Here is a 14,412-nt window from a genome sequence, read left to right on the forward strand (position 1 = left end):
ACACTAAGTTGAATCTAAACATTAGCTCTTGTTTAGATATGTTTTCACTGTGGCATAAGTAACCTGGAAACTCCTATGCAGATGGAACAATTTTATCTCCCTATTAATTCACAAACTACCAAATGATAACGATCTTCTTGTCGTGCCTCTGTTTCAAGAAACAATTGTATTTTTCTTCCCTGCTGTCTCCTACAGGAGTGTCAGCGTAAATTGGATCATAAGCTCTCACTAGATGCTTATCTCTTAAAGCCAGTCCAGAGAATCACCAAGTACCAGTTGCTGTTAAAGGTAAGTTCTCTATGACGGTGCAGAGAATTGCAATGCAGAGCTTGTTTTACTTACAAAATTGTATATCAGAATTAGTTTCTAAAGGACTACCTCAAATAAATCCTCTTTCACTTCAACAAATACTTTCTAATGCTAAGATGTAAAATGGAAACAGTCAGAGAGGACTTCTATTTCAGAATAAGTACTGCTGTTACTTAGCAGTACTTATATACTAAGCAATAACAGTATATTATTATTATACATACACTGCTATATACTGTATAAAGTAAATATTTTATATAGTATTTTATTGTCTTATGTATTGATTTATTTATCTTTAAACAGAAGTTTAATTTGGCTCTGTTGGATCAGTATGTGGTCATACAGTTTGAAAACTGGAATTGATGCTTTAAATCCTGTGTCTAACATCCATCCCTGTTTAACAAAACACTTCCAGCTCTCTGAACCTGATGCTTTCCCATGGTTGTGACTCAAACCTTTTGGAAGGAGCCACTCCCTTTTGGTGCATCTATTTTAAAGACCCAGCTAGGAGCAAATTGTCTGTAACTTTTCCACAGGATGAATATGTGAACTTCCCTGTTGATTTGGTTGGAACTATGAGTGGTCCACGCTTGAAATTCTGGTCTGAACTGGGCAATGGGAAATACATGCTCTCAAACCAATGACATTTTTTGAAGATAGTGGCTTAAATTTCTGGCTTCATCTTCTCAGTTCTTAAAGATAGTATTTATTGACCTTCCTTATGGGAAGGTCATGAAGGTGAATTACATGCTGTTCTTAAGCCTCTGGACTTAATGTAGTGTCATGTACTGTCATTTGCAATAAAGATTTTAGGCTGCAATTTTATTTTCTAATGGCTACCATGACACTGGTCAAACTGTGCCAGTTTAAGCCCTGTGGGGATCTGGCTGGTCATTCACTTGTGCAGTGTTCCTGTGACCTGTTTATTGACTTCAAACAAAACTGTAGAATCCAAATATTGAACGGTGATATTAACAAGGATGCAACTTCACTGATTCCAGTAGATTTACATCAACGTAATCCAGAAGTAAATTTCACTCTATTTCTTGAAATTATTCTGTGACAAGGGAGAAAATGCCAAGGTCTTCAGAAGAGCAGGAGTAAACCAGATTCTACTTTTAATTTGAAATATGACTGTAAATAAAACCAAGATTAGATCAAGGAGTAAAATTTGCAGGCAAAACAGGTTGCAGCCATTGGGGTTGAAGCTGGTCAGACCAGTTTTCTACTTAGCAACAACACATTGGCAGGGATGTTTACTTTGTCAGGGATTATGAGATCTGTGAAGATGGTGTACTCTTTGCTGGCAGCAGGACATTTAAAAGTGTAGGAAAATGGGAGTCAGTGAAAAATGGGTGACAAACAAGGACTCTTACAAGCTGTGTGCCTTGAGTGATGGGCAGACTAGATTTAAATTCTGAGTCACAGTTATTGCAGCCCTCTGGTTTCAATCAGTTTAGCTAATACTATATATATCGCTATAGAGAGAGCAGGGAGCCATTCTCACCCTAGAAAATGAGCAACAGGTACTATAGGAACGCATCCTGCTTTTACCTTCTAAACCCTGGTCATCCAAGCACTTGAGGAGAGGCTGCTGGTGTTTGGGGTTTGCAAGCAGTACCTGTTTGCAGCCCTGTTTTACAGGAACACAAGTGCCTCAGCTTTTGGATTAAATAATTTCCAAACTCAAAATGTGGCTAAAAAAGATATGCCTGAATGAAAAGCATGCCAATGGCCACCCCTGCTGAAGGGGTCCAATTCTCACTATAATAAAGATTACTAAAGTTAGTAGAAACTTGATTAATTCCTAGGTATATTTCTGGAGCATAGTTTCTGTAGATGCTGTAGTCAGCATAAAGAAACAAAACTGAACTCACTTCCTTTACAGTTCTTGGTGAGGTTCTGTTATTACGGGAATTTATTTCTTAGTTCCTTCACAGCTTGCATTTCTGAAGTGAAAACTGCATCCACCCAAATGCTTCTTTCGTTCCGCTGTTAGATATATAGGACAGGGACAAGTCAATATGATTAATAAAGTAGTTATTTGATTATGGGTTCTGTCACTGGAACTATTGTCTCATTAGCAACCAAAAAATTTATTCTTTCACCTGATTAAGGGATGCAGATTCTGAGCATCAAAATCACAGGTCACTCGCTATATGTGATCAGTTATCTTACTACCTTTGCTTACAGTCATCTTACTTTTTCTGTTTAATGGTAGGAATCCTGATTGGCTTTGGTTTCAAATTCAGTTGTGTAGTCTTGGGATCTTCCAGCTACTCTGAGATTCATGTCTTCTCAAGACTGTACCTACCATCTGTGGGTTTGTATCTGTTAAACTTTGCTTCCCTAGATGCTTTTAGCAAAGTTATAGAGTCTGACTCTGATCTCAGGTGGATACTCGCTGGCAGTAACTGCTTTCTCTACAGTGCAGTGGGGAGAAAGCAATCTGTGCATCTGAATCAGGTTCAGGGCTCCTCTGTAGGCGGAAGAGCAAGAAGCAAGGCAGTTAACTTGATTTATAATGAAGGTTTTAGTGTGTTTCAGGGCTTCCATAGGTTATAATGGTTGGTTACAAGAAAAGAATTAAGTCCTGAGCTATGACTAGAATTTTCCAAGCAAGAGACACATCTAGAAATAAGAAGTAAGGAACTGTACTATTCTATGTAAGTAGTTGGCCCTGAATATTTGGAACTCTAAATAGGGTCTTTCTATGTGAAGAGGTTACAGAAATTGAGCCCTCAAAAGATTTTGTTTGTTTCTTTGCTTTGGGCACATGTTTCTTAACTTGTCCAGAACTTTGTCTCTCGTTCCTTGTGCAAGGGTTGAAGAATGGAATAACTTTCCTTATTTCAAGCAGAATATAATGTTTGATGAATTTTTGCTAGAGGTCAGCATTGGTCTTCAAAATTACTCTCTCTCAAAAAAGGTTTTCAAATTTGCAAATGTAGATCTATAGATAGTAGAGGTAGAGACTAAAAGGTGGGGAAATTTTATAGTAATCTGGCCTATTCCGCCCCCCAAAAAACCCCAAAAACTGAAAAAACCTGTCTTCTAGATTAAAGAAGTCTCATTTAATTTAAGGAAGGGAGATTTGTGAGATGATTTGACCGTGTCTGCAAGCACCTACAACAGGAAGTGACTTCCTCCCTTGCAGTTTGTTTAACTGACAGGAGCTTGCTAGGACCTGATGAATGGAACACCAAACCTGCCAAATTCAAACTAGAAATTAATTTATATTTTTAATGGTGGTAGTAAGTACCTTGTGGAACAAATTGCAGAGGGAGATGGTGAATTCTCTAACACCTGAAATCACTACATTAAGATTGAGGTTTTTTTCTAGCAGATGTAGAATAAGAAAAACCTGGATGTCACTCTGTGACATGCAAAAAGTTCATTGTAAATATGTCAGAATGGTCCTGTCTCATCTTAAATGAACCCATATAACTTGAAAATGTCCAAAAGGTCAAAATGTGTGCCCTCAATGACAGTTCTGGTGAGTGTCCTGTTTGGGTTTGATCTTTTTTAATTTTTTTTCCCTATAATTCTGCTACTTTGTCTGTGCAGTACAGATTTCAGGAAGGTTTTTCTTAGGGTGGCTTCTAGTTAGTATAAGAAGTTTTCAAGTAGTTTTCATATCTTTTTTAAATCAGGAAATGCTGAAGTGCAGCAAGAATTCAGAGGGTACTGCTGAATTGGAAGAAGCCCTGGCCACAGTGCTTGATATCATCAAATCAGTAAATGACTCCATGCACCAGATAGCAATCACAGGATATGAGGTATGATTTGCTGTTGCTCTTACTCTAGTTTTGACCTATCCAGTGTTCCTCTCATCATCGATCATGCTGTGCCCATGGCTGATAAACTTTGCAGGAGTCTGTGCCACATTCTTGAAGGATGTCACTCAGTGGCATGTTGTGGTGGCCAAAAATACGTGTCAGAATACCTGTCATGTGGAGGCGGGGGTGTGAATGTGGGGAAGAAGTGGGACAAAGGCAGTCCTTCTGAGTAATCACACCCAAACCTCATTGGTAGGTGAGAGGTAGCGAGTGTGACGGACATAAAGTTTCAGCAAATTTCTTAAGTTATGACTGCTATGCACTTAGGAAGGAAAATTTGGCTCCCATTTGAAGTTGGTAATAGAATCCATCCCAATGACTGCCAAACTCATTATCTGAAATGTGAAATAACAACCACAGTACAAATCAAAGGCCACAGATGTATGTATATCTCTGCTGAAGCTCCATTGCAGTCATATGACTTCCAAGAACTAGTGTTGCCTACATAAAATGAGCCCTTAAGTGAGAAGTGGAAGTGACTGACACACAAAAGAGAAACATTCCGGGTGAAATGGGGCCTGAGGGTGATGTGGTCGCCCATTTTGAAATAGCTGCAGGGTCAAGAAAAAAGAAAGCACTGAGAAGGTGGGTTCGAAGAGTTATTAGATCAGGATAACAGGGTTTAGTCTGGACACTAGAAAAACAGTATTTTGTGCAGAATGTGACTTTCAGAGAAAGTGCTGGAGTCTATACTGACTGTGTCTGGGTGGGAAGTTATTTGTGTCTTGCAGGATGTAGTTGCTTCAGGAGTTTTAGTTTCTGTAGTTCTCTTGTGCAAGTGTATCTGCACCTGGTAGCTGAGGAAACTATGCCCTCTGTCAGCATTGTTTTATAAAAGAACTTAACTGCTTGCTTGGCTGTATGTCATAGATCCACCGCTGTGCACAGCTGGAGATCCTCCTGTGGATTGTACGTTACATTTGAGATGGGAATGTGAGTTCATATCCTGCAGTAGCTGTACTGGGTTGAATGCGAAGCAGTGGCCGCCTTGTTACATTAGCACACACACAGACTAGCTGCAGTGCCTGTGGGTCAGAGAAACACCACAGGTCCTAAGCACAACTTAGCGCTCCCAAACCTGACGAACTTAAGTAAAGCATGTACTTTACCCCAGCCTTCTGCACAGCTATGAGCTACACCCATTATGAATTGACCAGGGGATCTTGTGCTGTATGTGTTTGCACCAAGAGTTGGGTTTAGATTAAGAATATAACATGAAGCTTTCCTGCTTAGTTTAGATTAGTAGTATCTTTTTGACATGATTTCCATCTAATTTTCAGTTTTTCCAAGTGTTCTCAAGGTAGGAGAAGCCTACTATGTTCAGATTTGTTGGCTGAACCGGAATAGTTCATTAGCTTTGTAATTTCTTCAACCTACAATGTCAAATTCAGCACCTGACTGCTTCGGCCATTGGCAGTTCTTAAACGATTCTTCAGTATTATCTCTTCTGATGGAGCAGACATGCTGTATATTTTTGAATCTTCACTGAATAAATCTTAATTCCAGTAACACAAAAGAAAACACTGGTCTTAAAATGAATTTTATACTGGTGTAATTGGATGTAGAAAATAACGTCAGCTATACATTTTATTTAAATATATAAATTTTATAATATTTACATGTAGAGAGACAAGCCAACAGCTTAAAGTGACTTAAAGGTCATCCTTTCGCCTGTTCCTTACTTTCAAATCTCAGAGTAGTTTTGTACTCAGGAACCAGAGCATTCATGTTCCTTTTCAGCCTCCACTTTTGAATTTGTCGGCCTTCCATGAAATGCCAGATAGCCTCCAAGGACTAGATTGTTGCCTCTTCTACAAAGTGGAACATGGCTGCTGTGTAGCCTGATGCCGACAGCATTCCTGAGATGGTTTGTTACGTGATTATTGAATTGGGTGAAAGTGTGAAAGAGGATGAACCCAATAATCTGTTCTCCCTGTTCCACCTGTCCCAGCTGCTCAGCTGTGATGCCAAATAAACACCTCCCATAGCTCATGAAACCATACCCCATCTTGTGGAGTCTTTCCCACAGAGGTATGATAGAAATACTTGCCTAGAGCACCTTGCAGAGAAGGAAATTATGCCAGCAGAAAAGCAGGTTTTATGGCAGCTGATGAATGCTCCTAATTGCATAGGATATTCTGCTTCTCAGACCTGTGCACATGTAGACTTGAGGAGCTGAATTCTTGTGTAAGAAATTCCTAACATGTAAGTCCGGGGTTGGTTTGGGGTTTTTTTTGGTTGCTTGTTTGTTTGTTTGTTTGTTTTAGGCAAAGCCACAAAAAAGTAGAATAAATCTTGCAGAGAGGAAGTTTTAGATATGTTTCCTACTATCGTCCTGACATTTGCATACAACCTGGCCTGGGTAATTTGTCCGTGAATTATGCAGCACCTAAGCCATTCATATGTATCTCTTGTCCTCTGTAAACGTGATATAGAGTGTAGTGTTATAACAGGGAATAATTATATTTGAGAAAGCGATTAAACCTTCCATTTTAAACTTCCTTTAGGACAAAATATTGCTGTCCACTAGCACAAGTTACCAGAGACAGTGTCAACTTCTCTATTTGCTGCCTACCCTGAAGAGAGAGTCCAGTGCTTGTGGGCTAATATTCAGTCTTTTTCGGGATTGCTGCAGGGTGCCATCCCTGTCCATCCTCTTTCTCTTTGCAGTGGTAACCTCGCACTTCATTTGTTATAAGCACAATCCTATATCCGAGATTGAAGAGACGGACCTATCACAAGAGTTGAACTGAGCTTTTGGATCTCAGTGCCATATCAAACAGTGCCTGGAGTGACAGAAGCCTCCCACCATTGTCAGAACTCTGTAGGCAATATGTTTGTTTGGGTTTTTATTCAGCTTTACATCTCATCAATGCACTTTTCACAGGTTTGCAGTTTACACCCACACGCACACATAAATACAAACACACAGAGTCCTGTAAGCACAAAAAAAATCCCAACTCTGAATATTAGAGATGAGAGATGGTTATAGCAATTACTGAGATTTTTTGAATGCTTTGGAGAATTAATAATACTGTGATATGGAGTTGAAAAGTACCTAATCAAACCTGGTTTTGCAGTTGGATGTACGGTAGAGGATGTGGAGTGGGAGGGAGAGCAGGTTGCAATCCATATTTTAAGAAATCAGACATTCCCACTTGGAGCCAACATCCTCATCTTATAATCAACATAAGTACTGATTTTCAACATTTGTTTGTTTAGTAATGCACTGAGTGTATTCTCTCAATTTATTATACAAAGCACTCCTAGAAAAATTTGCTGCTAGGATAATTATGTTTATAATTATTTGTTGAAGCCCATTACCATATAGACGTTGCCATGTCTTCTATCCATACATTGCTATACTCTTTAGTACTGAACTGTGCTATAAATATTTGTTCTGGTGGCATCTGAGCCAAATATTTATACCAGGTGAAGTATTCACCCATCCATGGTCCTCAGAAAAGGGCTTTAACTTAGAAAGGACCAGTTCCTGCTTAGTTTCACTTGCCCTCAGGTACTTGTACAGCTCCTTGGTGCATTTACTGCCTCTTTGCGCAAGGCTGTGCAGCATTGCAGTTTGAAGATGCTGTGCTGAGAAGCTATTGACAAGGGTTCTAAAGTCTATTTTGCAATGGGAGGGAATTACACACCTACATACCTCTAGGCATCAATCTGTGTCTTCAGACACCTAAGCATCTTTCAAGGTTTTGCCCAGGGATAGAGGAAGCTCCTAGCAGAGCAGAAACTGAAGCTAGATCTTTCAGAGCCAAGGCCTTTGGCTGAGTATCTGGACTGCACTGGGCCTTCATACTGCTTTGGAGTCAGGAGTCTTGAAATCTAGTTCTTGATAGAAGATGCTTCCTCTGAGGTCATCAGAGGAGACAGCCTGTGTGTCAGATCCAAAGAGGTCCTAAACCAGACCTTAGACACTAACTATGAATGGAGAGACAAACTGGGATTTATGAATGTGGAAAACAGTGTGTTAATGGTTATATGAAGAAACCACACAGGTTTAGGAAGGAGACATGTGCAGATGGGATTCCAGCTATAATGTGTCCACTCTCCAGCACAAGGGATGCCTAGGCACATACCTGTGCCTGGAAGCTTAAATACCACTAGTGGAAAGAAATGTGCCTGGGATTACCCTAGTCTGAATACGATATAGGCTCTCTTTTTTCCTTGCTTGCTAGGGGGATGTCAGTGAGCTTGGCAAGCTGTTGATGCAAGGTTCCTTCAATGTCTGGACTGACCACAAGAAGGGGCACAACAAGGTGAAGGATTTGGCTAGATTCAAACCAATGCAGAGACACCTCTTCCTCTATACAAAGATGCTACTGTTCTGCAAGAAACGGGAGGAGAACACAGATGGCCATGAGAAGACAGCTTCATACAGCTTTAAAAATTCGTTAAAGGTAATAAATATGGTAATAGTGGGGAAAGAAAGAAATCTGGTGTTCTCAAAACATGGGGATGCTTCCGTGTGGAGACTTGAGGAAGGTACACATATCTGGAGCTGTCTTGCACCCCTGAGTAAATGAAAATCTGGAGACAGACCCAGCCATGTGTCCTGCACTTCCAGACATGAACCTTGGTTTTTGCAACTTGATACAAATGGGCACCTTGTGTGTTCTTGGCCAGTGTTCCATAAGGAGGAGCAAGACTGAATGGACCTGCATCTCTCGTTGTTCTGCCTGTAAGCATCCTCTAAGTTCCATACTATTGCAAGCTTTACTATTGACATCATTTGAGCAGATACATTCTGTGACGGTAATAGCTACAAATGAATCACAGTGCAATAGAAGTGCCCTTTTATTTGCAAGAGTGACATTTCCAGATATGAGTCAGGACATTTTCTGTTAAGATGGAAATTACAAGTAGGCTCAGTTTTCCCTTTAAGCACACTGGTGTGCCACCGGTGTGACTTCAGACAACTAACATTCGTCCAAGTGTAAATGCTGCAAACTTATTGCAGGGTAACCAGACAGGAATTGTAACAGAACCTAGTTCAAGGAGCGAACCAATTCATACAAAGGTTTGAAGTTTCTTTCTGTGGAGACAGCAGAAATGATGACATAATTAAAGCTGTTTAAATCTTCAAATGTAATGCTGAGGCAAATCAGAACAAGGGAGATAAACAAATCCAGGAAGAAGATGGGAAGCTGGTAAGCATAGTAGCAGCTGGACTTCAAAATTTGGGTTAAGAATCTTACCATTTAACAAACCTAGAATTACGTTCTTCAGTTCCTTGTTTGTCTTGCCTAGTTACACACTTAGCTACTTGCTCACCTCTTTTTAAAATTTTCCCGAAACTGTATTGAATTTTTTGTATTGTCTGGATTTGCAGATGAGTCATTAAATCTCACAATGCCCTGTTCCAGCCCTCTTCCTCTCCCTCTCAATAGGTCAGTGATGGCAAGTTGAAATACCATCTTCCTCAGACTCAAAATTTGTATAGATGGACAAGAGCCAGGATAGGGTTGAAAACTGTTGCACAGTTCAAGCAAGAAAAGCAAAGAGGATAAATTCATTATCAGATATTAACTTGTGTTACTTTTGAGGACTTAATTTTTTTTCTATAACAGTAAAAAATATGAATGATAAATCAGATGTTGAGAAGCAACATGTTCTGAATGTTACTTTTAATAACTCCCTAAGGTGCAGAAGTGAATGCATCCTTTTAAAAATGCTTCTCAGAGGATAAATTGTTTAAGGACTATTGACGTTTTTCAGATTCCAGCTGCTTCTTTTCTATTTTGAAACAGATGAGCACTGTGGGCATTACAGAAAATGTAAAAGGGGATAACAAGAAGTTTGAGATCTGGTATAATGGCAGAGAAGAGGTCTATATAATTCAGGTAACAACAATCTTTTTTTTTTCCCCAAGGACTATTCTTCCTTTCAGTTGAATTGTGTTTTAAAAAGTTTTCAGTTTCGTGAATTTTTCACTGTTTGTTGGCACTCAAATTACAAACTTACCATTCTGAAAATGGTCATGATTTTGGGTGAAAGAGGAAACAAAGTAGTGGAAAATTACTTGGAACGCTGGACAGAAAAGCAAGGACAGGATCTTAGATTCATGGCAACTTTTCCATCTTGAAGAATGTGCTCTGCTTTGCTGGCCACAGTCTTCTATTCCTTGGGAAAATCGAGACCAAATGTAGATCAGGGCAGCCAACTGATTGGCAGCATGCTTTAATTAGATCTGTTTTGCCTTTTCCTCTGTTGTTCTCAGGCATCTTCTGTTGAGCTGAAAAACACCTGGATTTCTGAGATTCGCAAAGTCCTGACAGGACAATTGGAAGCATGTAGAGGTAGGACACACAGAGCGAGATCTGGTAACATTGCTTTCCTTCTGTAGCTGTGTGTGACAACATGGAGCTGGGATGAGTTACGGTGCCATTCAGTACCACCAGGGAAACCAGCAAGAGCAGACTTTCTGTGTGAGGATCCATTGCATGGTTGCAGCATTTGTTCAATTTAAACCCTTGTCCTTCATCAAATAAAATTTCTCAACTTCAGAAATGGCATGGAAAAATATTCCGTTCAGTTAGTCTGAGGAATGTGATTTTCCTCTGTTCTCCCTCTCAGACTGCAGCCCTAGAAGCGCACCCCTTTGCAATAGCCTGTGAGCAGATGGGGTCCCAGTCTTCACTCTGTGCCTTCTTGCAAGACCTGACACAAAAGATCTCCTTCCACATATGTGGCTGGACATGCCAACTGTTGCTCTCCATCCTGTTGTTTGTTTTGCTTTGTTGGGTGTTTGAGGGTTTCTATTTTAAATCTAGTCGCCTACCTTATGCTTTAAATGTCAGTCAGTTATCCCATCTTTTTATCTTTGTGATCTCCCTGTAAAACATGATTGACATTTCCCTCTCTCACAGAGATGTCACTTTTAAGGTGATTTGTGATGTGCTAAACCCGTGAATGACTGAAGCCTCATAAGTACCTAAAATATTGACACCCTCTCCTTAAAGTGATGCCAGCAAAGCCTCTCCACCCACATCCTTCAGATTCCGAAGCAGACTTTGTCCGAAGTGGAAACCTGTGCCTGGGCTTTAACTTTAGAGGTCACCTTTATTTTAATTGTCTGTTTCATACAGACAATGAGTTCTTACAACCTCCTTAAGTGGAGGGAAACAATTACACACATTGGCCTCAGCAATTTAATCCAACCCATAATAACAATTCTTTACAATGCTTACTACTCAGGTCTTTTGTTACTGTTCTTGTCTTCATCCTTTCTCCTTTTTGCTCTGAGTTCTGCTGCGGTCACTTCAGCAGGAACTGCTGACAAAGAAACTCAGGATTCTTATCAGTGCAGTTTCAGGCCTTGATCTAGGGACTTTCTGATACAGTTTGTAATATTTACTAATGGGAAAACAAGGAAGCAACTTATACAGCTTGGAGCAATTTCTTTTTACTTTTTCTTTAACAGAAGCAAGTCAATTGCACCAAAGAATTACTGAAAGTGTATACCATGCACCAATGGATTCTTCCAACGCAAGCAGGTAACCACAGCTATTGTGGCATATCAGGGCCATTTTTTGTCTTGCCTTTGTGCTTTTGCAGTACATAAATTCTTAGTTTTCTGTGTTTAGCTTCCTGGGTACGAACTTACTTGATTGTCTTTGAATTCTTAAGAGACATGTAAATGCAGGTAAATGTTTTGCTCATGGGGAAACTAAACTCATTCTGAATGCAGAATTCATTTCAAAGGTGATCATTTGGGTTTGCAAAAGAACCATATGCTCCAGATTTACTCCAGTTTAGATAAAACGTAATGGGACATTTCCAGGATGTTAAGTGGAGCTGCCAGCAAATTTTTGTAATGACCCAAATGCTGGACAAATTTAATGTAAGCTGGTATGGGATGAAACAGTAAAATTTTAGCAGGATCAACCAAACCAAGAGACCCCAGGTAACACAGCCAGCCTCTGAGAGTTGTGCAGCTCAATGCAAGAAATTTTAAATAGATGCAATACTGTTAATCTTGCACCATATTTTCTCTAGGCTTGGTTACATTTGCGTTGTTTAAGGTTTAAGCTGGAAAGATTTAAGGGTGAAAAACTTTCAGTAAACCCACCTTGGGGATAGGATAAAATTATTCCAGTAAAATATGAAATGCAATCACAAAAATGTTTCAAATCAATCCAGAGGTATACCCCTCTTGTAAGGCTCTCAAAGTGAGAATTTTCAGACCAGAATTTATAGACAAAATATGTAAGCAGAAAATTAATTAACTCCAGGAAGAAAAGCCATATGATTAGCTATTTGTTCTAGAATGGATTAAACCAAAGGAAAAATGAAGTACTTGTTGTCTTCACTCTGTCAACTGTGCTGGAGAAGGAGAGGTTAGATGCTTCTGCTCCAGATGCTGAGTTATTACAGGGACAGGGTGGTTATGGGAAGTCTTCACGAAAGAGCAATACTCCGGGCTTTCATGAATGAAACAAAGTTCAGGGTGCCCTATTGGCTATTGTGAGCAGAGGCCACCTTGATCCTCTGTCATGTGTGTCTCAAGTAGAAGCAGGGACAGTGGAATTGCAGCACAAGGTGGCTTTGCACTAGCTGATGTGAAATAGTGGATCCAGAATTCCCCAGACTGTGGAGCCCCTTCTGCATCCTGTTTTGGGATGCTGGATGGAGACAGGGAGGAAGGAAGAAGCTAGGCTTTGTGATACCCACCCACATAGGCATCATCTGTGTTTATGACTGATATGACTAAGCAGCCCCAGTTGTGGAAGGTGCTATAAGTAAGCCAGTGGCAGACAGTATTAGCTAAAGAGCAACTAGCATCATCAGAGCTTTGCTAGTACTTGGAGGCTAATTAATTATTGAGATTTTATCTAACCAATAGACATCCTTTCCTGGGTTGCTCATGTGTAACAGTGATTCTACTAGGAATTGTTAAACCTGTACTGCGACCTTGGGGAGATCTGTTTGCAGGACGCTCTCCCCTCCCTGAGCCTTATCTGTTCAGTGACAAAGACCATTCCCGTCACTTGGTTATATGCCACCGCAGCAGTTGGGGCTGCAGTTCCATGAGATAAGGCAGGGCTGGGCTGACTCAGGATTGGAGCTGAGGTGTTGGCAAAAGGGACATTTAGAGCCAGTGTCCTTAATACAGACAGTTACTAAACATCCCTAAGTCCTGTTTAATCTATTTAAACTCTCTCTCTGTAAATTCTTCCCCAAAGTTTCACTGTTTAATCCTAAAATGAGATGCCCTATGGTGCCTATTGCTGCTGTATCTCTCTCAAGGTATGGCTGCTGCATTTCAGTGATAATGAAATGATCCTTCTGTATTGTTTTCTAATCTATTTAAACATACAAAACTTAAATAGACTATTGTTCTAGCTGCTTAACTATCTGCTTTATTGGAAATGACTGATTTAGTCATACATCCATGTAAAAATATCCTGTGCAGATAGATATACACAAACACCTGGAGTTTTACTGCAGATGCTGTTTCAGAGAAGCTTGTGTGTTTTCTTCATGTCTTTCTCATAGCTGTAAATCTTTAACTCTGTCAGCTGTGTGTTTCACAGTTATCTCAGCCTAGCTGGGAAGGAACAGAGAAAAAAGAATAAGGAAATGTGAGTGTGCTTTGGATTTGTTCCCATATGTATTTTGAGCCCCATTTTGTACATGACTTCAGACTGCAAAATCAAAATTTTGATTTAGTACAGGAGGTAACAGAGACCTCCTGTTAAGGTTCCATCAGAAACAGGTCAGAGGTTGAAATACAAAGCAATGAGTCCCAGGCTGCCTTGTAGTTATAAAAGGTATTCACAGATCTCTAGTATTCCAAATGTTTTGTAAGTTTTTAATGATATCTTGGACCTTTCCTTACAGCAAGAGAGACCCTGGGAATGTTAAGCATAATGGTTCACGTATTAATTGTAAACAGCAATGCAATTGCTGATACATGTTAATAATAAGCATTTTGGGAAAGAATATTTCAAATGTGTAGATACGATGAAATGTGAGGAGCGGTCTGCCAAAGATAACAGTGAAACACCCAAACTAACCCACCAGACATTTGCAAAACAATGAGGTTACCATGAGAAAACCTTGCAGCTCAGACACCCTACAAACCTGGGTCAAGGGGGTTACTCCCATTACAGACGACAAGGGTGGTATCTGTGCAGATCTGGCAAGATGGGTCCCCTCGTCTGTGGTTCAGCTGTAGACAGGGATATCCCACTTGGATTCATGTTTCCGAAGAGCAGAAGACAAAGAAGTTGGGGGATCCTGGAGT

General features: G+C 40.0%; 1 protein-coding gene across 6 annotated transcripts in view; it reads left to right on the top strand.

The window, feature by feature from the left end:
* Window positions 1-14,412, top strand: part of MCF2L2 (MCF.2 cell line derived transforming sequence-like 2) — a 181,237-nt gene that overhangs the window by 146,611 nt on the left and 20,214 nt on the right. For all 6 annotated transcript variants that reach the window (XM_055817346.1, XM_005235543.3, XM_055817345.1 and 3 more), the window contains exons 20-25: window positions 196-288; window positions 3,963-4,088; window positions 8,342-8,563; window positions 9,914-10,006; window positions 10,384-10,462; window positions 11,587-11,659. In XM_055817346.1, coding sequence (XP_055673321.1) covers window positions 196-288; window positions 3,963-4,088; window positions 8,342-8,563; window positions 9,914-10,006; window positions 10,384-10,462; window positions 11,587-11,659 — 686 coding nt within the window. The remainder of the gene's footprint in view (window positions 1-195; window positions 289-3,962; window positions 4,089-8,341; window positions 8,564-9,913; window positions 10,007-10,383; window positions 10,463-11,586; window positions 11,660-14,412) is intronic.

Source organism: Falco peregrinus, chromosome 12 (genome assembly GCF_023634155.1).
Source record: "Falco peregrinus isolate bFalPer1 chromosome 12, bFalPer1.pri, whole genome shotgun sequence".
Taxonomy (NCBI): domain Eukaryota; kingdom Metazoa; phylum Chordata; class Aves; order Falconiformes; family Falconidae; genus Falco; species Falco peregrinus.